The sequence below is a fragment of the Ixodes scapularis genome, unplaced genomic scaffold, assembly GCF_016920785.2.
Source record: "Ixodes scapularis isolate PalLabHiFi unplaced genomic scaffold, ASM1692078v2 ptg001212l_1___fragment_1__unscaffolded, whole genome shotgun sequence".
NCBI classification, from domain to species: Eukaryota; Metazoa; Arthropoda; class Arachnida; order Ixodida; family Ixodidae; genus Ixodes; species Ixodes scapularis.
The window spans coordinates 852,770-880,254 of record NW_024610117.1 but is presented as its reverse complement, the minus strand read 5'-3'; the positions used below and the strand labels follow the sequence as shown (position 1 = coordinate 880,254).

The following is a 27,485-nucleotide window of genomic DNA, read 5'->3' as shown; positions in this document are numbered from 1 at the left end:
TCTAGATCAGCTAATTATGCAAAAGAGTTCACTGCGAAAAACACTGTTGCGTGAGCGAAGACACGCTCAGCTAGGCCTTGCGTTGTGATCTTGTCGGAATCGCCATCAACAAGTTTCGCTGCCTTCTCTTATTTAGCTGCTTGAAGTGGGATATCCTATTCTTGTTCTGCACCCTTCTCTGTCAATCAGTGTCTTACCACCTTGTCGAGACCACACAGCAGTGGAATGGACGGGAGCAAGCTTTCGTCGCACAGGCTGACACTACAGCCACCTTTTCACGTGTTACTGTCACTTGACCACTTCAACCTTTGCACAGAAAGGATCAAGACGAAATGTGCAACATACGTACCCGTACTAGCATCTATCTCTGCCTCCAAATGCATGCAACGTACATCCACCCGATGGTTGTCAAGATGGCGCGACGCACCCGAATTTAGGAGGGTGGTGAGCTGGGCTAGTTGGTATAGGTTACACATAATTAAAATCAGCTAACGTTACACATGATTAAAATCAATGAACAACGTTAGAAAACTGTGGAAGAAAACCGAAGACAGGAAAGACGCTGAAACTCCCCACCCAATGTATATTCCAAAGGGAAGAAAGAAAATACATTGTGAGTTTCAGCGTCTTTCCTGTCTTCTGTTTTCTTCAACAGTTTCCTAACGTTGTTCGCTGATTTTAATCATGCGTCACCCGAATTTACTAGAGAACAAGCTGGGGAAACTTGTATGTTACATAACTGCACTTTGCGGGCAGTCTTCATCTGAGCATTGAAAACGAAATGAACAAGATTGGTAGCGATATAATTATCACATAATTAGGCCATGGAGCTTACAACATTGGTGGTTTGTGCAGCTGGATCTAGTTTAGCGAAAAGACAATGAGTGTGCAGGCGGCTGGTGGATGTTCATCATATTGTAAATTAACCGACGTGGCGGTAAACAGGTAGAAACACTTTACATAAACAAAGGACGAGAAACTGCTTAAAATTACATGTTTCTTATCCTGTGTCTTTGTTTCGACTGTGAATATTTGTCTCTTTGCCATTGTCTCGGGTAATTTGAAATAAGCCTTAATTAAGGGCCCTTTATAGCCAGTACTGTCGTATCCATATGTCGAGATACCTAGGACAACTCTAGGGCACTCTGGAATCAACAAATTTAATTCAGCTCCAGATAATTTAATAAAATTGACATGGATTAGTTCTCAGAAAAGTAAGTTTTATTGTACTAACAAGTTTCTTTGTTTAATTTTTTTTCAGGAATGCAGTGAAGTCCGGCTCGGCGAAGAACACCCTGCCGGCGGATCTCTTCGGTCCACTATCTGCGGTGGAGAGGATTGAAAAGAGGACCAGGCAGCAGGCCAGCTGCCTGCTTTGGAAAGAGGCGCGCTACGGACGGCTGAATGCTTCAGTCATGTTCAGGGTGTGTTGGCATTTTCACTTGATTTATTGACACTTGAGAAACGTATCATTTTGCTCTGTCATGTTTCAGTGACTTTACCTCTTCGTTTGTATTGCATAGATGGGGCGGCACTGAAATCACAGTACTAGCATTTCATCTTTACCATTGCAGTGTGAACTAATAAGGTCACAACAGCGAACTGTTGTAAATATTTTTGAGTCTGTGGCAGCCACGCAGTTGCGCCGTACTGACACCTAGTGACTGTGACCTCTTTCCTGGTGCTGAGGCATTATTTGTCTGTGGATTGCAAACTGGCGGATTCGAGACCCAGGTGGTCCCCTCCCTAGGAGCTATTGGGGAGTCGCTCGTAGCCTGAGTTGTTTCGTCGCATAAAGTCCCATTATTCCCTAGTGATCAAGCAATAGTGAGCAAAACAACACTAGGCCAATATAAACAGATTGCTGCTCCATTAGTCTTTGCACGGTAGTATTATGAAACACTTTCTATGAAGAATAACAAAGTAACCAATCGCTTTTAAAGCAAAGAAGGGAATAATTCTTTTTATACTGTAATACGAAACAAACCTCGGTGACATTTTTTTCGCATTGTGGTGCCTTCTTGTCCAGTGACAAACTGCCATACACCTTTGAAGCCTTGTCCAAGGGACTTCTAGGTACAGTTTGGTTTTTAAACACCTAGAAACACCCTTGCTTGAGGCCTGATACTTTTCAATCCTACCTGATGATTTCCAGCCCTACATCATACATTATGTCCAAAGAATGCCACAGTGACACCTGTCATGCTCACTCAGAACTCAGCTAAGTTTGCAATGCCTGCCTTTACAACACTATTTTTACCAATGCTCTGTTCTAGTGCTTATTTTGTTGCTCGTTCAAAAAAGATCTAATTTAATAAACTGTGATTGTTATTTAAGATAAGAACGCTCCAGCCATCAACAAAACCCCAGAACCCTCGTGGACTGTGTCCTCAAAAGAAGACCGGACATCTGCACCGAGGGGATGCGGTGGGGCAGGGACAACGAGCAAAACGCCAAGCAGGAGTACAGGCTGTTCATGGAGAGGAACCACAAAAATTTCAAGCTACAGGACATCGGTTTTGTCATTGATACTCAGGTAAGTGCCCCACTTCTCGGTCATTTCTCAATGTACCACTGAAGAGCTTCAAAAACATTACAAAATGTTTTAGAGGGCGATTCCGGTCAATTCCACAAATTTTGTGGTTACAAGTGATTACCAAGTCAGAACTACTAATAGACGGTTTTATGTGATTCGTTTTCCGAAACGCTAAATAGTTTTCTTGAAAACCTTGTTGAAACGAAAATCACAAAGCGAAACCGAAACCTTTCCCGCTGCGAGGCAACATCGGTCCCGCTCATCACATTACAGGATATCAAGTGGTAAGGAGAGCTGCATCGGCTACGTCATCAACCCTCCACACCCTTTATTTATCTTGCATTGGGGCACCGCGTCTCACAAAGTAGGAAACTACAAAAAACATTCGTCACATTTATGACGTTTCCCGCAGGGTGGGCTTGTCCACACAGTGGCGTCGACTGCACTGTTCCGCGCAGCGCCCACTAGATTACGAAGATTTGATGACTGGAGCCGCTCGGACTTAGTTGGCCGGTTTAATAAACATTTAGGCAGAATTATGTCGTAATATTGCACGTGTAGGCTTTTGGGATGATGCGACGTAGGACTCCATTGTTTTCTCAACAATGAAATTGATGTTCAGTTGTCCTATAAGGCGCGCATTATGCTCGCATTAGTTATGTTGCCTTCTATGAAGGTGCAGTATGATGTTCAAAAACAGCACTAAATAAAACAGCATGCTTAGACAGCTCAAAATAGTAAAGTGCTGCTTAAAACTGTATTTATTCCTTTAATGACAGTTGCAACAAAGATAATCAGAAAAAAAATGCCTTCCTAAAAACTGTTGCGTTTGTACCTGGTTTTGATCAGTGCAAAACTTTACATATCCATCAATGCGCACCTGTTATGGCAAGCCACAACTGTGGGCTGCTCATAACACGGCCACACAGTGTCCACACCTGTTGTAAGCATATGCTTTCTTGTTCGTAGACAGTGTGTTGGTCCATACCTTCCCAAATCAGGCATGCAAAGCCACAGCTCTTTGAGAACAGGTGAGTGCCATTTACAAAAAAAGATGCGGTACGTTCAGTTAAAAAGGAACTTGATGTAAATAGCTTTTTGAGCATTCGCTCAAGTGGCGCAATTTTCGCAGGACTTCTTCATTGGTGCCTCACCAGATGGGATCTGGAGCTGCTCTTGCCTTTGTGTGGGCATCCTGGAGGTGAAGTGTCCAGCGGACCTTAAGGAGCCAGGCACGCCGATCACAAGGTTGGACTGCCGCAATGACAACATCGAGCTCCCTACCTTTCATAAGTACTTCACTCAGGTGCAGACCCAGCTGCATGTGGGCCGCAAGAGTGTGGCCCATTTTGTTGTCGGGGGGCCGAGCGACGTTCATGTGCAGGAAGTTGCTTCTGGCAAAGTTTTCTTTGATCCGATCCGCAGCAAGACGCGACAGTTCTGGGCGAAACACATCGCTCCAGAACTCGTGTAATTGCCACACTCTGGTATTGTTGCATAAAATGGCTATGGGCACTGTGCAGTCCCTCTGAACGTCTTGGAAATTGTATTTTGTTGTGATTGTGTGCCGTTCTGTCCTAGGACAAGACTGAGTGTTGCATTTATGGAGCGATTGTGGGTCGAGGGTCTGTTCTTAAGAATGACAGCACATGCGGCGCATTGAGGCAAGCAGCTGAGTGCATAAACTACTACTTACGAACGGTCTACCGTCAAATGATGATCGCGATTTGAATACTTTTAATACTCTTACTGAGAATTTTTAGTAAGGATCAAGTAAGTCCACACAGTTTCACTCAAGGCAATTTGGTTTGATGTAAACTTCTAGAAAAATGACCTTGCCAAATGGCACACGGAACATCCCGCGTGATATTTGGCCCTCCCGTTTCTGTACCAGTCGATTGGTAGATAGAGTGACCGGCATGATATTTACTGCTATGTTAGGCATGCGTTTCTCTACCCATCACAATACGAAAAAGTACTTGACTCACCAAAGGCAGACAGTTCGGTACTTGTTCCATGCTTCCTGTAAGTATCACATTGGTTTTCATCTGCCATGAAACCTAGTTGTCCAGAACATTCACGTCTTTACACATGCTTTTGTTCACTGCTTGCTTGGCAACCTATGTGATGTTCCCTTATGCTGCAGTCCCTTTAAGCTGTTTACTCCAAGAAAAATCAATCGAAGACTTCGGGATGTCTAAACGAGTAGACAAGAATCCTACTAATAGACAGTGTTGTAACAGTTTTCAACAAATTTCAAAATGTTACTGCTTTGTAACATTTCATATTATAAAACGTCGTGGCGGTAAAATTTAAACTTAAAGAAGGCAATAGTGACAGTAAAGTGCCGGTTAAAAACACAAATAAAAAATGCAGGGCTGCTTTTTCAAACTAGCGACCGAGTCCTCTTAAAACCTCTTATGACCGCTTACAACAGGATGCAACACATAACTGCCCTACCGAAGTAGGGGAACTTCCCTAGCTTCTCTTGTAGCATTGACGAGTGGGTTTGTTGGTGGTTAATTATAAAAGGTTCTCTTCACTCGCTACGCAAACACGCCGCCCTGTTTTTGTTTGTTTTTGTCGTCCTGCAACGTCTGTGTTAACGTTGGTGTGTTTGCGATTACTTAGCGCAAGAATGTGCATCTAGGATGTTACTACAAGATGACATTTATCAATGAGCGACTAAAAATGGTCAGAAGTTTTTTCCACTTTTTGGGACTATTCGTTGCATGCTAGAATGACAACTAGGCCTAGTTGATCTACGGTGACGAGGTGGAAGCGGGCGTCGATACCGTGGCTAGGGGCGCAATGGATGGTATTTTTTGTATTCTAATTTACATTCTCCTAAACTTGGTGCTATTATTTCGTCATGGCTGCTCGGTTAAGCTAGCTATTACTATGATTGCAGTAATAAATATTTGTTCAATGCCGTTTGTTTGCCTTTCTCCCTGCTTTGCGATCGCGTGTCATTCGCCAAACCACGGTCCCCAGACTTTCCTGTCAGTGGAGTGCGACGGAGTGATTGAGGGGCAGTGGCCAAACACTCCCCATGTGTTGAAACATTTATGTGTTGATTGTTATAGGCAATTCTAATTTCACTAAAGGTTCAATTAGTCGAGCCTGTAGCGCAACGTTTTTAACAGTCAGATGGTTGAAAAAAAAACCGAGACTGCGAGTAAACGACACAACACTAAAAAGTATTTACCCGCAGTCTCGGGTTTTTTTCAACCATGTGCAGTGCACACCAGCTCGTTTGCGGCCTTACTTTTTGTTCATTAACAATCAGCTTTTGTAATTATATATTGGAAACTTTAATCAAAACCCCCGCCACAAATGAGGCTCTATCTTTATTAAAGTATGTCCGCTGTTGACCTTTATTTGAGTAGATTGGAACGAAAACTGCGGCTGGGTACACTACCATTTTTACAGGTTTGTTATGGTATTGCTGGCACCGAAGTCGCCCACTGAAAAGGGAAACACGCCTTGGGGAACACAGTTTGCGGCTTGTTTTGTCCACTAAAAGCTGTGGAGCAACCAAGCGAAGGTCCAACGAGTTGACCGTCATGATGAACGTTCGTTGACATCGCCAGCGTGCTTCGTCCCTGTCGGAGGAAACGAGATAGAGGCTTGTCGCGTCTCTCTAGCTTTTTAAAGACCCTACGCACATCTGCATTTGACCGCGGTGCGTTCCGTAGCAGCAAGTGGATGCGTTGCGTTGCGAAGAGCGCTTACACCAAGCTCTTACACACAGTTGCGTTGAAACGCAGTCAGCCGCAGTCAAGAGCCAATAAGAATGTGCCATCATCGCTAGGGGCTCACCAATAATAAGCGAAACCCATGGTAATAATAATAATAATAATACATTCATTTCCATCGATTGTGACGGTGGGACCCGTGGAAAAAAGCTGCGATATGCAGCTTGACATAGCGGTGACCAGTAAAACCGTAGAAGTATTTGATATTCGGACTTTACCACTGGCTTCCACCACTATTTGTCGAGCTTAAACCATTGCAGCCTCCACCGCTCCCCAAAAAGAAAAGCAAGTACTGCGAGAGGGGAACCGGATAAGCCTGCACCAAGTGGCGCGAGCAAACACGTGACCCTCCTCGCTTCTTTCGGCTTCTGATTGGTCGAACGCACGGCAATGCGTTGGAAAGTTGAGCGACGCTCTACTCCCTTGCGTCTTGCTACTGAGCGCTGCGGGAAGGCGCCCGTCGCACCGCAATTGAGCAACCGCTCCTGGCCGCAAGGACGCCGCAATGCATTCAAACGTGTTCAATTGCGAATGTGTGTATGGGCCTTAAAACGCGTTGCGCATCTTGCTGTAAGCGGTTCTAAGAGGACTCTGTCGCTAGTGTGTGAAACAACCTTTAGTCATATCCTACAAGCAAGGAAGTTTGCGAGGTTTACATGCAAAAAATACTGCAAGCTTTAGCAGTTATAACCTGATAATGAATGTCTTCACATCAACCGTAGTCGCATGTTTGTCAGAGCTGCACAGATGTTAACAACGCTGGTTGCATAGCGAAGCAAACTCACAGGGAGCCTGTCCCTCAAGATACGGTAGACCTTCATTCTGCCGATGGAACGTTCGACATGAATTCGTATTCTAGATATCTCTCACGCCTCCTCAGCCTCTTTAGCAGGAAGCTGCTTCTTACCACGAGTTAGTGCCGGTACCACAAGAGGAGCACCGCGGCTGGCCACATCCTTTTCAATGAGAAATCCATGATCGGCGAGAATAACATCGCTATCTGTGAGCTTATCCGGAAATCCCAATGACTGAATGAGCTTCTTGTCGGATGCTCGCCTGCCCCAGCACTTCGACACAAAGCTCACAGGGCCATTTGGCGTTATCCCAATCAAGAGTTTCACCATGTTTGTTCCTTTGTAGTGCGAGTAGGTTTCTGATCTTGCACCAAATGCCAGTGTCCTTTCGATGCGACACTCCATACAGTCAATGATTGCTCGGCAGTCCGGATACCGTCTTCTGACCTGTGAGGGCAATGTCCGTGACATATCGTCTTTTGTGGGCCAGATTATAAACCGCTTCAACTGCGACCTAAGGACAGGAATATTCACTTTCATGATGTTTCCAACAGTGGTTTCTGATAACCCAAACCTGTAGCCAAGGTCCGTATTCAAGAGCGCTAACCTCAGTTTCATAAACACAATGAGCACAACATCGCCCAACGTGGTGCCCTTTGGAACATAGGCTTGAGCTCCCTCCAACAAGGATTCAATGAAAAAAAACAAGAAATGTGGGGAGGTTCGTCTAACCAGTGTAAAACGTGACGGAAAGGGGCACCAGTTGCCGTGCAGAGAAAGGTACAGTTCCTGTTTCTTGTCCAGGCTTCGTCGGTGGCACGACAGGGATCCGCTGGCTTGGCCTTCAGGATGTCGACGTCCTTCTGCAGCCGTAAATCCTCTGCCTCCAGGTTCTGCACCCTCTTCTAAACCGCCTTGAACTGTGGTTCTGAAGCCTAAACAATGTGTAAATAAGTGCCCTTCAAAGTTAATTGACTGCTTCCACTAAACTTTCTGCTTATGCTTACATTCTCATTGCCTTGGGTTCTAGCAGAGTGGTTGGCAAGAGCATTTCGAAAAAGTGTCTTAAGGCACTTTGATACGTCAGAATCTCTTGTTTTAATAGTAGATTTTAAAGAGCTGGTTCAATTGACCCACTTTAATTTTGCAATATTTCCTAGAAAATGTTAAAAGCTGCTTGCTCGCCCGAATTCAATGAGTACAAGCCAGAGATTGTGGCAAGCACAAATTGCTTTTCTAAAAGCGTAATTTGAATTTGGGTCCATGGACTACGAAGTGTGAATAAAATAAGTATGACAACTTGATGTTTCCATCAAAGTTTAAGAAATAAAGGCTTGTGTATGACTCTCCCAGAATTGCTTCTCAGATTGGTTTTGGTGGCATACTTACCGCAAATGTAGCATGGCAGAGGTACCAGGAGGTTCGTCTGTGTTGATGTGTTCTGAGGTGTTGGAGGGGTGCTGTGAGAGGCAACTAAACACCGCATGGGTTAGGAATTTGCAAACAGCAAAACATTTGCTTAGCAACAAAATTAAATAGTTGGGAGAAACGCAATGACGCACCCACGTTTTCAATGTAACTTCAATATCAAAATTTAAAATACTACAAATCTACTATGACTAAGAGTTCATCAATATTCACCTTCGTCGCATGTGCCTTCATCGCTGACCGTTTCACAATGCGCATCATCGAGACACGTTCCGGGCGCGAGAGGTGATTGATCTGCGCAGAACGAGTCTAAATTAATGAATTCTGTTATTCGTTCCGAGAGCAGCGGGGCAGCAATCTCTAGCCGTCTCGGACCACTTACTTTCGTTGCCGGTTTCCGCGCTGTCATCGGGATCGACAGACTGTGGATCTGCTTAAGTGTATTTGTCAATTGAATAAATACACAAAGTGTCCTTTAAGTCGAGGTAGGAATTATCTTACCTTCATGACCACAAGGCACGACAAACGGTAACGCTTGATTTGTTCTGTCGCCGATCTTCCGCACGGTAGCACGGGCGTAGCAAGCCACCAACAAGCGCTTGGCCGGTGCTTTGTGCGCAAACACCGGGGGCACAAAAATCCGGGTGGTCTGAATCTAACGACGGTTTTCCTGCACATAAGCAGGCCTCGGGAAGGAGATTGATATGGAAGTCACAAGAAAGTGCTTGCCGCGCACACGGTAGTCCGCGTGAGGCGACCATTTTTTCCGATCTACAGATATGATTCACCTTCTGCGCCTTTTAGAGTCCGCCGGAAACTTGTGAAAGCTCACCCCGCTACTTTTTCTGGACCTTTGGGTGCAATTGACGGCTACACAGCTTAGCGGCATGCTCAAATGCTATGCCGCCCATGCAAAACATGCGGCTTTTTGCCCACACCCTGCCACACCCCCCATCTCCGGCGCGATCGCAGCGCTGCCGCAGCTCTGTGACGTCAATCCCGCGTGTGGGTGTATGCTCGCCTTCAGACACAGCATCCAGGCTTCAATATTCATACATTTGTGTGTTTCTCCCATAGACTTGCGTATATTGCCTGGTTTAAAGTAATAACCGCCGGTGGTACCACCAGCGGGCTCCAAATCTGCGATCCGGCCTACCACAATAGAGATCAATGAAATAGTCTATCTGCTATATTCCCAAGTGCCCCAGCTTGCAAGCGAACAATCATGTGAAGAGTGTTCCTTCAGCTCCTATTTGATCGGTACTTTTAACCAATTCTAAGATTACACAGCTTCGAACGTAATTCGGAGTCACCCTGAACAAGCGCCTTCTAGAGCCCAAAGGCCAGTCTTATCACTTTTAAAATTTCTCGACAAGGTCAGCGTTTTTTATACTGTGCATGCGATCCTCCTTTCGACCTAGGTGAGCTCCAGAAATCGCTTATAATATTATCACTCTTGTGGATGTCGTTTTAGCAGAAATGTTTTAAAAGTCGAGAATTCAAACAACAAAAAACAGGATTTAGCCCGGAGTTAGCGGGGTTGTTTATAGTATGCTTAGTGTTTATAAATAATATCAGCATCTTTGAAGTTGTACGAGAAAGTATTTATCGTCAATGTCAGCGCAAACGCTGACATTGATGATACATTTTAAACGTGATTTGACATGCCCTTGTGCACTATACGATGCTTGTTCAGAGTGACTCCGAATTATACCCAAAACTCTATAACCGTGGAATTCGTCGAAATTACCGGTCACTCGTGATTTGAAGGTACACCGTTCTCACGATTCCTCTAGCGCGGGACGGGGTGCCTGGGGGGATTTACCGATTCATCTGCTGCCAACAAAGTAAGTCGTCACAAGTGACTCGAACAGCGTCAACAAAGAAAACGCGACAACCAAACCAATCATACATTTAAGGAAGGACAAAATAAAATTTCGTGTCGCGTGTAGACGCCTTCAGATAACCTTCAGTCACAAACTTAATCTGCGCCTCATATATTAGTTGCTCGTCGTGCGGAAGACACCTTAGTCATCTACTTTTCCATCGTCTAGGAACTTAGAATTTTCACCAAACTTCTTTGTCCGCGATAGTAGTTAGGGACCAGCAGGGCTGGTGCTCGTGGTCGCGGTGGCATACATCCTAAATCATAGTGACCAGAGGCACCGTCTAGCACCTTCACGGCAGCGCGGTATTGTGGCCAAGAGCAATATCAGAAGGCTATTGTTCTTGGCCACAATAGTATCTATGTACATGAGCTACAGGCAGGCCACAGCGGATAGTTTGGACTCGTGGAAATAAATTCACAATTATATTTATTTGTCTCTTTTTTGTCGTATTACCCGATACAACAGATCGGACCTTGCTATTGGTTCGGACAGTCTGGTGTTAGCCTATTTCACAAGTGGACTTTAGCATGAGCGATCCATTTTGTGTGAACCTTTTCTCAAATTCCTCGAGTAAATTATTTCACGATAATACTTGTAGAAAGTATAAGATACAGCTGACCCAACCTTCCCTACTACATGAACCGTATGAGGTAACGCTAGAGAAATTAAATTTTTCCATTTATCATCAGCAGCGTGCCGAGTCCATCTCACGAGATCGCCTTGGTTAGACCAACGGACAGTGGGAAAGCAGAATCCAAAAGACAGATTCAAATCCATGCAAAACAAGACGTCCTCTCGTTGAAGAGGAGTAGGAAAGCGAGCCTGGATTAAAAAGTCTGATGTTGTTTCTAAACTCCCACGGAGACAACGGTGCGCACATGTGTCTTTTAGCTAAAAAATTGACTTTTGAAACAAATATTTGGCAAAGGCCAGCCTAGGGAGGCCGTGCCGTAGAGGAAGAGACGCTTAATTTAGGAGGTTGAGATAGAGCTGAAAAAGGTTAAACACTTCATAAAACAGGACCGAATTGCAGTCCTTCAGGGCTTCTACGATCCGGCAGAACATCTACTTGTCGCTATAAACAGTGCTTACCAATCTACACTGAAACTCTCTGCCTCAAAAATGCTGCTTCGTCATAACCCGTATATAAAACTCGTAGCGTTGCAGTTGCATCAAAATGGATATATATTAATCAATCCGCACTTGTCACACATTCTCGGATTCGGCGAAAAGACCGTGTACCGTTCTGTTCCAGACCGTGAAGTGATATTATATCCAAATAAATAAATTTTTACGTATTGCGATATCATAGAAGCAGAACATGTTGGTGATGTGGAAGTTCCAATTTTGAAAGTGGTGAGCGAAATAGATGATATCATATTCGTTCAATTTGTTACAATATAAAAGGGCGATCGTAAAGAAAGTCAACACCATTTATCTGGAGCTGGTTGGTGAGGAAAGAAATTACATTCCATTTCCAGACGGATCGAGTCTTCTCGCTGCCACTCTGATTTTTAGACAGTGCATATAAAGTCTGCACAATGCTGTGCGGACGATTATTCCCGTAACGGAGAGAAACATCTGCCACTTTTTGTGTCCGGGGTTTTGTTCCCAGTGGAGCAATGTCTAATGTCGGACATCTGTAAAACAACATCGGCGGTGTTTACAAAGAAATTTTCTCCGTACCCTAGTCGAAAACTTTTGGCCACCGTCAGAAACGTAGCGGAACGTGTAAGGCAGGGTTCCACGCTTCGGGATGCCCTTAAGGAAGGAATTGTTCAGACGTTTCTAAACACGAGGGCGAGCACAGGCTTTCCGGTGCAGGTCATAAAAGAAAAGCCCCCAATAAACCTTCCGCAGTATTTCCACGAGAAAACGAGACGGAAAGGTATAGATTTTTGAATACATACAAAATATCGGGCGAACTTTTTACCCCCCTCGAGCGATCCGGTTCGTGTACAACCGGAGAACTCGAACTTTTCTCGCTGCCGCTTACTTCGTTTGCCCTGAAAAAAATCAGAATATCTTAAGTTCTTTCCCGTCGCTAGTGCAACCTCCTCTTCCGTTTTTGAATTTCATGCCCCTTCTATGTGTGCACACTTTTACAATTTGAAATCGAGCTTCCTTTACATTCAATCTATCATCGTTCAAGCCAATGGCGATCCTCAGAGCACCGTTTCATCTGACGGGTTGGTAACCAACAATAAAGTGATTCCAGTTGAGGCCTTTGGAAGGTCCCTTTGCCAATACCTACATTTTTAACTAAATAAATCTCGGGTCAGAAAAGAAAACAAAAAAACTATACCTCTCGTTCCCATTTTGATATCCTGCTTAAAGCAAAGGAGGTAATTTTTTTTGGTGTTCTACGAAAAAGGCCCAATGAATAGATTGAAAAGCTGTAATTTCCGCCAAATTCCAAGGTATTCACCGCTTGCTTCAAGCGTACCAAGGGATCCTCACCCTACTAAAAAAAATAGGAATTTATATAAGAACTGACATGAAGTATCCAAAAACTGATATGCGACACATGAAACTGATATGAAATATCCAACAACTGATATGCAATATATGAAACTGATATGAAATACCCAAAAACTGATAGGCGACATATAACAACTGATATACAACATATTCCAACTGATATGAATGTGTTAAGTAAAGATATCAGAAATAAATTCATATAATTTTGTTTTCAGTATACGACGTGCCGCGCGGGCAAACAAACACGTGGCTGAGAACCGCAGTGGAGCGGCTTGATTTATTGGCGTTCAAATAATTACGGCATAATCGTTTACTTTTTATGAAGAGATTCATCCCCTGAGCTATTTAGAACACTCTCAAAGGTATGACATTACTCAAAAAAGAAAGATCCAACGTGCTGAGAATATTATTTATTGCTTAGGTGGTCACCGGAAAACTCCGTATTTACGAAACGACCTGTATAAATGGTGGAAACGCAGAGCTCAGAAGTAGTTATTGGCTGTGCTGTTGAATTTGTGTTTGTTGTGCCGTGTATGTGTATGCGCTCCATGTATATGTTCAGCTGATGCTAGTGGTATGCAAAATGCATCTACATGGTGGCGTGAGTAAATAAAATTATTTTTGTAGCACATAGAATGGGCGGTCTCTAGCACCACCTAGCCCAGTGTAACTGATATGCGGCATATGAAACTGATACGAAACAATAAGTTCTGATATAAAAAAGATGTCCAATAAACATATAGGAAATAAATTCATATAATCTTTTTCAGTAGGGCAGTATATATTCAGCGACATTTGCCTACAAGAAAAAAATCATACTTAACGGCGTGGACATGCGTATCGCGCTGCGACAAAACACCCAAAATTTCAAACTCTTGGCTGCTTCGACAATTCCTCAAAAGCACTTTTTTCAGTTTCCTCGCATCGTTATGTATATTTGTGCAAGTGGTCCCGATGGTGCTTGTCGGAATAGAAAGTCGACTGGAATCCTTTCGCACATCCTATGTGTTACGTGGTCGGAAATCAAAACCAGAGCCATTTCTCCCGGTCTACGCGTCACATATCGTTCTCTGCCGACCTCTATTCTCACTGGGTTCCGTCTAAACTCGTCGCCACGTTTAATTAGAGTGAACCTTTTCAGGTAAGTCGCGAGCATGGCCTTTTTAAATTCGAACGCCTGAACCTCAAAACGGCTGTACTGACGTCGGAGGGGGGGGGGGGGGGGGGGGGGTTCAGCAGACGGAATCTTCAGATTTTTATCAGGATCTTAATATGAAGGCCTGTATAAACTTCCTTCATTGACTAAATCGAAAAGACGTTCCGTTTTTAAAGGCGTTTTCGCGTTTTCTCAAAATACTCTTTACTTCTTAACTACACTTTGAGTTCCGACAGCGCAAATTCAGAGCTCATGTCCGATTCTCACAGCCAATGTTAGACACCCTGACCTTCAACCAAGACTTAATTAAGGCAGTCACGATCTTGTTTAAATCCGAAACACCACGCACTTTCCAAATTGACACGCAGAAACGGGTCAGGATCACTAACTGAAGAAATGGAAGAATAAGAATTTTTTTCGATGTTTGCAAGGAACCAGTGCACGCGTCCCTGGTTTCGCGGTACTTTGTCCTGCGACGAGAGTGACGAGGAGAGACCAACCTAGGGTCTTTACATTCTTAACACGGCACCAAGATTATCTTGAGGAGAACACTGGGTTCTCTTTTGTTGTATCTAGAAAAGACAAACTGCTTAGTCATTTGACTGTATTGGTATGATTCTAGCTCACGAAGAACTTTTAAACTTGCTTTTTGAACCTTTCTAACTTCTTCTGCAACAAAAGAGAATTCACGGATTCAAGTCGAGGACGTGGGGAGTTTACTGTCTTTACGTCGGCGCCCTCCTGCGTTGCGGTGTACCACCACGCCTCTGAGGGCGTCTGCTTTGACGAGCAACCATGTAAGGGTCAGTATTAACATTGAAAATACTTTTTTTTAGGATATCAAATAAATTTAGGCGAGCTACTTTCCTATGATCACAGACAATGGAGCGCTTAGGTGGTTAAGCACTTCCTGCACCAATTCTCTTCTTTGATATCTCGACAATATAAATCAGGCAGCCATTCTTGGTATTTTGTTTTTAAATGTTAGTTATCTGATAGGCTCTAAAGGGATCCCAAAATATGGAAGCTTCCAAATTTTTGCTATCCTCCCCAAAAATGTCTGGAGACAATTTCGATCTAAGCAAAATATGGTAAACAGTGTCTTATTAAATGATACTTTAACAAAGAAAGCATCCGTAATTGCTGAAGGACAAAAGAGTAATTTTGTTCCAGTGTTCACCACTGATATCCATTATGTACCACCTGTTCAAAATTTAGCTGATCTACCAGCCATTAATGAACTGCACATATGTGAAGAATGCATCTTGTCCTTATTGCTTAACCTTGACGATAGTAAAAGTCCCGCCCCAGATTGAATTCCCACGGCCTTGTTTGAAGGAATATGCTGAAAGAAGTACCTGGATGTAAACTTCCAAAAATCCTTGTCTCTCTGTTCCCTTTATGATAATTGGCAAATTGCGAAAATAGTTTCCATCCTCAAGTCTGAAAAGGAAACAGACGTCACAAACTATCAACCAATGTCAATGACTCCCCAGTGCTGTGAGCTACTAGAGCATATCACATGCTCGCACATCACTATCCATCTAGAAGTTCGCTCTATTATACCTGAAAAAGGTATCGGTTTAGGAAAGTACTTTCAACTGCCCTACTGAAAAAACCTGTACAAATGTATACCGGCCTATACCGGTTCACACCGGAGTCCTGTATTCTCATATCGGTAACCGGTAGCTCTGTACCGGAGACCTGTAAACACGTACTGGCGAAGCCGATACGCCGTACCGGCTGCCCATACCATGTACAGGCGGCCGGTAAACACGTACGGGAACAGCCGGTAGGCCACACCGGTAACCGGTAACCACGTACCGGCGAAGCCGATACGCCGTATCGGTTGCCCATATCATGTACAGGCGGCGAGTGAACACGTACAGGCCAAGCCGGTACGCCACACTGGTGGGCCGTAATAACGTACGGGTGGCCAGTAATCGATGCGCGGCTAACAGCAACCACTTATCGGAGCGACCGGTAACGCCTTACCGGTGCCGCCACTTAAACCGGCGGTCGGTAACCTTGTACAGGCTCTACCGGTATACACAATAGACCGATCTCACTAAGCGTTGGGCGCATGCGTAAAGCCGCCATAACTTTAGTTCACAGGATGCAGACGGCCGTGCACGCGAGGGCTCGTGCCTTCTCGTGCTCTGCACGCGAAGAGCTCCAGCGAGGTTGTCGCACGTGCCCAAAGACTAAAGTTCCCTCGCTGCATTGCGGCAGCGGTGGCGTAGTCAAACTGGCCGGTGAGATCGGTCTATTTAACGCGACCAGAAATTATCAGACCTCGACGGAAACGCGCTCACCGCGAAACTAAAGTGTGATATTTTTTTCAATAAAGAATTTTAATCAGAAAATCACATATTAGGTCATTTCAGTTTAACAGTTTCAGCTATCAAACTCAACCATTTTATGACATGCATATTTAAAGTCATAAAATGAGAAAACCAAATCCATGGGAAGCGAGGCCGAGATAAACGAGAGTTTGCTTCATAGCTTTGAGCCCTGTACCGCGGTAGTTTCGGTTTCGGTTTATTGACGTCGGATTGGATTGGATTCCGTAGTTGCAAGCCAGAGTGCAGAAAAACCACCAACGACGGAGAAACAATGTTTTTCTTAACAATAAATAAACTTAACATGGTAAGTTTCTATGCTTTTAAATGTTCTAAAACTATTTTGAGTAATAATAGTATTAATATAAACTAAGGCAGATTATTTATTTAATCCAATCCAATCCTTACATACCAGCGCCGCTGGCCAGCCGTCCAGTGCCACTGCCAGCCAGTGCTGTGAACCAAAGCCGCATTGACGTTAGGGCTATCTCGATCGGTGTGTATCGGTGTCGATATGTACTAAGCGTAGGTGATTTATATTGATGGCGCGAAGGCAATAGTCAGCGTGGTGAACCGTATCAAGAAGTTCAAACCGGCGGGCGTTGGCGACTTCGACCCCGACGTGCCGAAAAGCGTCTACTGGGAGGCTGTTGGAGCCTGCGCCGGGGAATGGTAAGTTGTTGTCTACGCATCAGGGGCTCGAAGCACAACGTATACTGCAAACCGTTAATAGGGAGTTTTCGTAGATCGTTTTCGCTGTCCCGCAACGCCCTCCTTAACTCGCTATATACCCGGAACTGTACAGTCAAGGCTATCGGCGGGCAGGCGCATCTTCGTTGCGGAGGGGGAAACGCGGTCTACGAACACTCCCTAATGTTCGCCAGCCCCCAATTTTTTGCAAATTCCACGCGTCCAAAAATTAGCGAAATTTAAGGACACGTGGAAAGCGGAAATTTCGTGGGCCCCCCTTCCGGCGTCCCCCTTTCCGGCGTCTAAAATTCGCGAAATGTGGTGGGCACGAATACGTCCTTGCGCCTGATTTGTGAAGAACTGGGCGGCCAGAGCAAAGGGTTTTACGTTGTTTAACTACAAGGTGCTCCAGACGGTAGCCACGACACTCAAAATAAATCGCAGCAAATCGGCTTTGTAAGCTCGACAAATTTACCACAATAAGTTCGACTAGGTGGTGCATTTAATGTGTAAAAATATCGAAAAAAATAATTTTTGAAACAAGGGTTATAGTGCAGGCTGGCTGGTGAACGGTCATATTTATAAACCCCGATACAAGAAGGGAAAGGGAGACGAAAACGACGACTTTGAGATGTAATTCAGTGTGCATGTTTTGTTTTACAGAGACACGAGCTGAGCAGGTTGCTGCTTTGAAAAAGAAGCACGTGGCCATCCCTATGGTATTGAACTCAAGGTTCGAGGAGTATGTGTGCCTTTAGGCTGTTTTTCTTACCTCATCTTCGACTTTGTTCAGAAGGAGGGGGTTCGTCTTTTGTTTCCCTTTTTCAAATCAGCAGCATACTTCACTTCCGTTACCAGTGGGCAGTAATTGTGGGTAAAATTGAACGGTTAGGCTAAAGAATATCTTGCATTTTGTTCGCTTTATGAGTAATTGTGTCCATTCATTATGGCTGGTCAGGACTATTTGTACAGACACTTTTTAAATTGCTTGCTATTCTGGTACACAGATCCGGTGGGTAGAACGCTCTATGAAAGTGGACCACAAGCCGCACTTTAACACACAAAGTGCCGCAGCTTGGCCACTCCTGGTCTCGACTGTGCTGTAGCTGCAGTTGTCCCTCTTCAATTTCAAGAGACACTCTGCTGCTCGTTTCTCGACCGCATTAAATCTGAATTCGACACTCTTCAGTCTTACGAGATGTGCTCACCTGCTCTAAGTCAAGTCAAAATCTCGCTGTACTCGAAGTTACATCTCTTCTCCACTATCGCAAGACGTCCTCATTTGTTTGGCGTCCTGCTTGCATTGCAGCGAAGTTTCCTCTCTTCAATCTTTTCATCCGCTTCAATGGTCCTCTTGTTGCTACTTGCCTCTCCAGCTTTCAACAAACATGTTTTATGTTGTTCCGAAGTACCCTAGGCACTTTGCTTTCACTGTGCCTCAGCACGCTTGCGTAATGTTCCTCTGGTGAGACCTGCTTTCGCATACCGACAACGAAAGATGATAGTCAAGTCTTGTTCACAGAGCTCTCCTCAGATGTGGCTATGTGCGACTGCGAGCAGATGCGGCGCACATTGGTATGGCAACAACGGCGTTGAGTCACTGACACATGCATCAACGCAGCTCTTGCCTGCAACCAGTAGCTCTTTCGCAAATGCTTACCCATGTATGCTCGTAGTGAAGCGGATACGATGCCCGGCTTAGACTCCAACAGTTATGGGTTTGAGGCGCAGTGCCGGCGGCATGTTTTTCTTTTCTGAATTATAATGTGTCGGTTCATGCTGTTTTCAAAAGCAGTTACAAATCCTCGGACAAAGAGACGCCTAAAGTGCATATGCTTTGCTTATAGATGCTATCGTATTTAAAAGCACTGAATTGCAAGTACAAAGCAACTGAGAGTTTACGTTCCTCATAGAAAGTACACTGGGTGCAAAGTAGTATTATCATATTTTATTTTCTAACTAACTTAGAAGTACCTTTTAACACAATATTTTATCATACTATTTCGTTTACCTACACAGTGTTTTCTGACAACAAGTATCGTCCTTTACACACTAGAGTATCTAAAGGACGATATACCAATTATTTCCTGTACTGACAGTGAATACCGGATATCTTGTCAGGGGCGTCTGGAAGCATTTCTCCAGGGAGGGGGCAATCACAGGTATAGGGCTGAAACCTGCACCCAAAAAATAAAGGGGGGGGGGGGGAGCAATTTAATGTGAACTATGTGTGTCCCAATTATGTGTTGGAGTTTATATTAAATAAATATTACAACACCTGGACCTTTTTCTTTTCCAGATTTTGATGTCGCCATCCCCTGCAGTGGGTGGCAAGTACAAAAAAAAAAAAAAAAGACAGAGGACAGGACGTCCGCTGTGTCGCTTGGGGAGCATGCCCGACTGGTTGAAAAGCTGAGGTCGGCAAAGCAGAGGGTGCTGAACCTGGAGCAGGGAGCCCCAGATAGAGAGGACGCTATCAAGAAGCAGCTGCTGGCACTACTAGGTAAGCGTGGAAGCACTTTCATTTGCTTACCTCTCACACTACACATTATGTGCTCACACTTTATCTGAGGGACCAAAAGTAATTTTAATTTTTTTTTTTGGTCGCAAACAGAAGTAAGCATATACTACAGGGGTGCCTCAATGTATCAATGAGTTTAAGAGGTGTCTATAATTCTCTTTTCTTCTCTTAGGGTGCAAATGGAGCTTTGAGAGTTTGTTTCTTGTTGCTGATGGCGATGAGCCCGTTTTGCTCGGCAGCACTTTTGCTTTGATTGAAGAAATATTTTTCTGGTTCTGCAGTTCGTCAAACAATTATGTCATACCAAGACACCATGGTCTGTGTGCATAGATGAGGCTTGAAGTGAAAGTTTGTTCTGTCGGTGAAAACATTTTAAATATGCACTTTCCGCTGAGCCCGGCCAGCACACATCCTTTTGTCATTGGGGAGAAAGGAGTTCTTTTTGTTGAGGAGGAGGGAGTGAGGAAGCTGGTCGTAGGCATGACCACAGCACCAACAAGGCTGAACTTTAATCGGGCGGCAGATTGTGCCTGCGACGCAACTGTGCAACTGGTTAAAAGGTGGCCAGATGATCTGCTACAGCATTGGATTTCGTCAGAAAGATTAAGCTTATATCTCGCAAACCGTTGGAAATGCTTGGCATGAATATTCATTAGCTATTCACCGGTATTTTTTTTGTAAACTAAACAACCTCTCTGCCGCCCACTGCCGGCGAACTTGAGCGCATTTATTTTCTTCCTCTTTTTCTTCTTTGGTATTGTTTCTCATCCTTTTGTTTTGTGTCCTGCTCGCGCTACTTTTCCAGTCCCGGTGTGTTACGGAAAAACAAATAAGCACACTGCCGGTAGTCTTTTGTGGCATGAAGTACTATGAAGCCATCATGAAGCCCGCCGGATGCATTTCCCGAGTGTGTGCCAGTGCTTGCAGAGGCTGATGACGAGGTAAGTTCAGAATTTCATGGAATATTCATTCCAGATATTGGGCAAGTGACTAAATTTTATTGTTTCCACAGCTCCTTGAATGAGGTTATTTATATGCTTCCTTAAATTGAACCATCGGGCTGCTTCAAAATGCTGATGAATGTAAAGAGTAGGGTCGGGCATTGATCAGATATTTCTTCCCAATTAATTGGCACTTTTCTGAAACGTTTTCTATCTAGTGTCCTTGTCTTATTTCGAGCTTTTTCATAAATCATGTACCAAGTAGCCCAATTAAAATTGTGTTATAATTGTTACCCTTCTTTCGCTTTCTCTCTTTACTATGAACTCACTTAAACGGACACTTACACCCCCCAATAAAAGTTTTCATTTTTTGCCAGCCGATTTTTAATGGTGTTGGAAGACCACCAAATTAATATTTTGCAACAGTCACATATATTTTTATTAAAGCCAAAAAACGCAACTGCTCAGAACCGAAACTGGAACCCGCGCACGGAGGTCGGAGAAGTGGAGGGGAGAGAGTGAGTGGGCGGAAGTCACGTGGCTACACCCGACCGTGAGCTTTTTTGTTTTCCCCTCCGTGTTTTTTTTGTGTGCATAGCAGACGACATGCGTGGCTGGAACTGTTTGCTATGCGATTCTTTTGCAGTTCTGTTAGTTCCACTCTCTGTTCTGTACTTCAAGATGAGGTGTTCTTTACATTGAGAAGTTGGAGACGAGTAGTGACTGCCCGTGGTGAATTTCTGTGATTGGCTTTGAAAAGAATACCCCCAAGATGTTGCGTGAAGAGCTGCCTTGCATGTCCTGCGTCCGAAAAAAGTGGCATTGTGCGGCAGACGTCTGCACAAGTTTCCGGAAGATCAATGAGATCGCGACCAATGGCTGGCTGCATTTCCTGTAGAGCATTTCTAACTATTTCTAGGTTCACCTTTGCCATGGTGTCTTGGTGGAAAAGGACAAACTGTTCTACGTGAGGGGAGCCCGGGGAGACTCCATGTTAGTTAAAGAGGCCACGAAGTTGATCTTCGGCAGGGAGAACCTGCATGGGCGGAGTGTGACTGGGGTGCTATGCCGGCGCTTCAAGGGCGCTGTCGCCGAGAGGACCCTGACTCCAGTCAAGTTGGCAGCAGTAAGTGCCCACTTCTCACAGATGTCTCATACTTGGTGAGTCACTCAAACCTTATGGCTTCTGAAGTTGCAACCTGCTACGACAAAATTAATGTGATAAAGTATTCCAAGGCTTTCAGAACTTTCAGTGTTATAGGCTGTTGAAAGGTCACGGTTCGACTAGTTCGAGCTTTAGGAACGTGAAGCTCCGAGCGCAAAACCGAAATGAAGAAGCCCTATCTTCCTCTTTGTTTTTAATATATGAAGAAAAGTAAAGTGACCTTGTCACGGTCATCTAGGTCCCTTGGTGCTTTCTGATGTATTCACACTCAGGAGGTTTTACAGTAACATGCTCCGCATTGCAAATACCTGCTAATCCCTGCAAGTTTTGGGGGAGGTCCATGATATCAGTGGCCTGCTTGCAGGACCTTCTGCTGAGGTACTTATTTTTTTCTTTTGAACGAAAAGCTGGCACTAGCAAAGTTGTGAAAGTGAGTCTGTTTGTTCACTAGAACTGCTACAACCGAACTATGTTTGGCTCTGTCCTTTGAGTACTGCCCATTTTTTCTGAACCGCCTTCTTACCGTGGGTGTCCCTCCTTTCTAGTGCTCAGTTTTCTTACCAGGGAACTATCTCGTATGAATAGACCATTGAAGGGTCGTAACACGGATATTAAATTAGTTAAATGGTTCTTGATATCAAATCTGTGTTGTCAATTTATATACATGCCCAGAACAACAATTTGCAGGTCAAAATCTTTCTTTCGCACTAAAACTGCCGGTCGAGAATTCTGTGTTCAGTGTTCCTTTTAGTTGTTCCCATGGTGACATTGTTGAGCATGAAATAAGTTAGAGGTTGTAGTCAATCAGAGGCCCATGTTCATAATTGAAAATACATAATTAGATTTATAGAACATACTTTTACTTAAGTTAACAGGCAGGCGACCTGGTTAAGGATAGACGTGGTTACCCGGGAACGTGGGGAAAAAAAGGGACATACAGACACGAAGCTCTGGAGCTTCGTGTCTTTCCGTTCCTTTTTGTCCCCTGCTCCAAGGTCTATAATTTTCATAAACGCTGAAATGCAAGGAACACACTGTTGCAAGCAAACTTTAAGTGCATAGTTGTGGAAAGTCACACTAGGTCTTTTCGATTTGCTTGAACTGGCCGATCTAGTTCAAATAGTGTAAGAACTGACTCATTAGATTCAACCGGAAGTTGCATGGACGCTGAACTGGCCTGTTCGATTTATTCCAGTGCTGCACGAGGTCAGCCTCAGTTCCACAGAATCTTGCGCTGGCCGAAGTCAGTTCAGCGTTCATGCAGTAACAGATGGCAACTCTTCGGTCTTTCGGAAACCAATTACAGGGTTGTTTGTAACGCTGCAGCTTAAGTTCACACAGCCGCAGCCCGACTTGCGCACTGCTTCTGCACTCCTCTGAACTCGGTCTGAACTGGTTCAAAACTTTCGGCCGAATCATGGATGCCTGCTGTTTTAAGCAGACTGCGTAATCGTAAGAAGTTACTCTTGGGGTCTACATGGTATCACAAGATATTAACAAAGCATAAATTGTAGCGGAAATTGCTTACTTATAATTGCAGGAAGTAAAATATTAAATTTTTCAGGAAACTGTAGATATACATGACTTATTGTTGTATTCTTTTCCCCTGCAGATGCCTTCAACGAGTACCTATGGAGGCATCCTCGAGAGGCCTCTCCAGGGAAGAGGACAGCTCGGGTGAATCTACTGCAGTATGCAAATTTGTTAATACCCTACTGCAGGATATTAACTAGAAGTTTGACTTCTAAGCTTGCTTAGAGGTTAAGCTTCTTGTTGGTGTTCTGCAGATGCCAATTTGCGTTCACTAAATACACGTATAACCTGAAATGACCTGGCTCATGCTCATTCTTTGCATGACAAATGCATGCGAATTGTTAAACCTGCAAATATCCATCCATCCGTTTGCAAACGTTGGACACCATGTTGATTCCTATTACTGCGTCAGAACGAATAAACCTTTAAAGATATAGGTTTCTCTATCTGAACAGATGAACATGCATAAATATTGGTTCCTATATCTAAATGGGTCAACCTGTAAGGTACGGGTTCCTATATCTAAACGGGTCGACCCGTACAGACACGGTTTCCCTTACCTAAACGGGTCAACCCGTACAGGTACGGGCCCCGTATCTGAACGGGTTCCTGTATCTGAATGGGTCAACCTGTACAGGTACGGGTTCCCAGTATCATACGGGAGTCCCGTATCCCATAACACCGTATGAGATATACGGGTCAACCAGTATGAATTTTTATACGGGTTTTTTCAGTAGGATGTAACTCAACTTCTGGAAACAAAAACCACGTATTTAGTGAATGCTTGAATAACCGTTCTCAGACAGATGTAATCTTTTTAGACCAATCAGAAGCTTTCGATAAGTTATCCCACCACAAACTTTTGGATACATTCGACACAATTTCTTAATCGAACTCCTTATTGAAATGGTTTGAGAATTACGTTAAGGGCAGAAGACAGTATGCTAAATTCAACAATAACGCCTCTAGCTTATCACCATTAACGTCAGAAGTGCCGCATGGCGCAGTTCTGGCACCTGTATTTTTATTTTGTAATTTTTAATGATATTGTGAAAACGATCGATATTCGCCAAAATATTCCCATATTATAGTATACTGTGTAGTCTGAAGTAAAACACGTATGCTGTATACATAGTATACTCTGAACTAAAACACGAACTTATCATATAAAGAAAAATATTAACTTGAAAAAATATGTAACTGATGCAATGGTTGGAAAATGACACTACATTAATAAAATGTGTAAGCATGATGATCTTGCATAGAAATATCCCCACTTGTGTTTGACTCACGGTTTTCAAGACACAAGCTTAGAAGCGTACTTTGATATAAATACGTAAGATTAATTTTCTCGTCCAAACTCAAATGGGAAAACCATATCGATTACATAGTAAACAAAGCCAACAACAAATATTGTATTTACAAAAACCTTTGCTCCCTCTACCACTAAACTGCTCACTTAGAAAGTATTAATTCGCCTCATTCCTGAATATGTAAGCGATGTATGGAACCCATTTACACAAAAAACATAGACAAATTAGGAATGCTTCACGAAAGAGCACTTAGGCTTGTCTTCCACAACTTCGGAAGAAACAAATTTCCTTCAAAACCAATGTGTCAAACTGATTTAATTCACTTGCAAACTAGAAGAAAGATAGCCCGCCATAAAAGACTCTTCCAAGTCATCAACCACTACATTAAAATTCCATAGGACAAATACGTAACTTTCGCGTCAAGAACGAATGCCAGATTCAAACAATAAAAAAATGTTATGAAACACCTGTCTCGAATTATTATTAACAATAATAATAATAATAATAATAATAATAATAATAATAATAATAATAAATTTATTTAATAAAACTAGCATGTCCACGTCACAAGACAGGTTCGTCAAAGCCATCCAGGGCTTGTATGACTGAACCTATGTGCAGTGGCCTCAAAAATAACTATGCCACGTACTAAAAAAAAAGTTTGAGTCAGTTCCAATAAAATTTGTGACACCTATTACACTTAGACTCAAGGGAAAACACATATACACACACCTACACATATGCACAAACACGCAAGCCGGTCATTGTCACCATTGAAGAAGGTCTTGATAGATGTTATGTTCTTGGTGTTGTGGTTCCTAAAGCAGAAAGACTGGGTGTTGTAAGTCGTGTTGATTTGCTCAAACATAAACCAAATAAAATTAAAATAATAAAATCTGGTGTTCAACATTCTTTATAGAACTGAAAAGGAATTGTGAAATAAAATTGTGACGGATTACAGGGCCTCGTTGGTAGATAAAAGATGGCGAAGCGCTTTTTTGAGTTTCTTTTTGGATGTGAAGTCGAAGAATTCGGAAGGTAAAGAATTGAATATCTGAGGGACATAAAAAGATCGCAGGTTCTTGCCATAGCGGGTGTAATATACTGGAACAAGAAACCGTGAAACCATTCTCAGTTCTCGTGAATTAGGTCGAGGTGCTTTAAAATCCTTTGTCCAATAGTGACTTAGTATAACTGATTCCAAAAACAGTGCTTCGAAGGTCGGCATAGATAAGGCCTCAAAAAGATTCACGTTTGAGGTTGAAGGTTTGTTATTATCCTCTCGTACAATACTTTTTAAGATATTATTTACTTTCTTATGCCATAATCCAGAACATTGTCCGAAAACTGTAATTCCATACCGAAGTATACTATATTTTAAAGAGTAGGCTAAGAGCTTGCGAATTCCGAGTGGTAAAGACGTCTTAATGTTGTAGAGTAAGCATAGGACGCTTCTCAGTTTTGAACACACTATTGTCAGATGGGAATTCCATGAAAGGTCCGAATCAAAGTGGATGCCTAAGTATTTTACCGTCTCTGAGTAAGGAATTGGACTGCAATGACATCCTACACAGTGTGATGTGTGAAGAAGAAAAGGAATATTTAGAACCACAACTTTTAAAGGATCGCGAAAGCAGACAAGCTTTGTTTTGGAGATATTTATGTTTATAAGGTTAATTTCAAACCATTCCATGAGTTTATGTGTACATTCCTGAAGCATTTGCATTGCTGTATGATAAGACCGATGACTCGTTAGTAGGAGTGTATCATCCGCATATTGAAAAAGGGTACAGTTTGATACCATGCTAGACATATCATTCACATATATATTAAATAGAAGAGGAGAAAGAACTGAACCTTGAGGAACACCCGCTTTTAAGAAAACTTTGGCATTGTATTCACCGTCGATCGAAACCACTTGGGATCGATCTTGCAGAAAATTTTGTAATAGACACATGAAAGGTCCCCGGAAACCAACAGAAAAATAATAATAATAATAATAATAATCAATCAATCAATCAATGTTTATTAAAGAGTCCAGGAACAACCAATCGGTCTTAGTGCTGGCACACTAAAAAAAATTAGCAAAAACACTCACATACAAACACGCATTCAGACGAGTGCAGAAGGAGAACGTAGTTCTCCAGCCTGAGAATAAAAATATTAACAAGTATAAAAGACACTCAGATCAACAAGGGAAATCAAAAGCACAAAAGAGAGACATCACCAGATGTGAAAGCAAAAAAAAAAAAAAAAACTACATCATCGCTTTAACTGATCAGCCCTTTTCCTGCAAGAGGAAGATTTGAACAGCATTTCCGAACTTGCTCCCACATGAGTTAAAAATAATAATTACGTCAGAGTAGCGATTATAACACTCCGCCGATCTTTGGATCGGGTATAAGTTGCTAAAATGTCGAGCTATATAAAAAGATGATTGGAGCCGTGTAGGCGCACGTGGAACTCTGAGGCTCACCTCGGACAGAAGGCTGGGAGAGTCAATCGAGCCGTGCAGGGTCTTAAACAAAAACAACAAATCTGCCTTCACCCGACGCTGCTGCAGGCTCAACAAGTTGACAAGTTGCGAGTTACGCACACCGTTCAGACAAGGATCACCTTTCTCAAGGTAACGATATTTAAAGATAGAAATAAATTTTTTTTGAACTCGCTCGACAGATAAACTGTTAGTTTTGGAAATGCCGTTCCAAACAACCGAGGCGTACTCTAGCTGGGATCTGACTAAGGAACAATACGACGTAAAAAAAGCGGACGGGCTTTTGAAATCCTTCGTTATGCGAGACACGGCACCTAACGTGCGCAAGGCCGATTAAACCACTTTGATAACGTTAGAGTCAAATCTCAGGGTTGAATGAAAGACAACCCGAAGGTCCTTCAGTTCACTTACACGTGACAGCAGTTCGCCATGAAAACTATATGG

The 27,485-nt window shown here is 43.3% G+C and overlaps 1 protein-coding gene across 1 annotated transcript; it reads left to right on the top strand.

The window, feature by feature from the left end:
• Positions 1-2,422: 2,422 nt before the first annotated feature.
• Positions 2,423-4,010, top strand: LOC120848319. The gene is made up of 2 exons (XM_042288161.1): positions 2,423-2,536; positions 3,669-4,010. The coding sequence occupies exons 1-2, from the start codon at positions 2,423-2,425 to the stop codon at positions 4,008-4,010; spliced, it is 456 nt and encodes a 151-aa protein (XP_042144095.1).
• Positions 4,011-27,485: the final 23,475 nt, after the last annotated feature.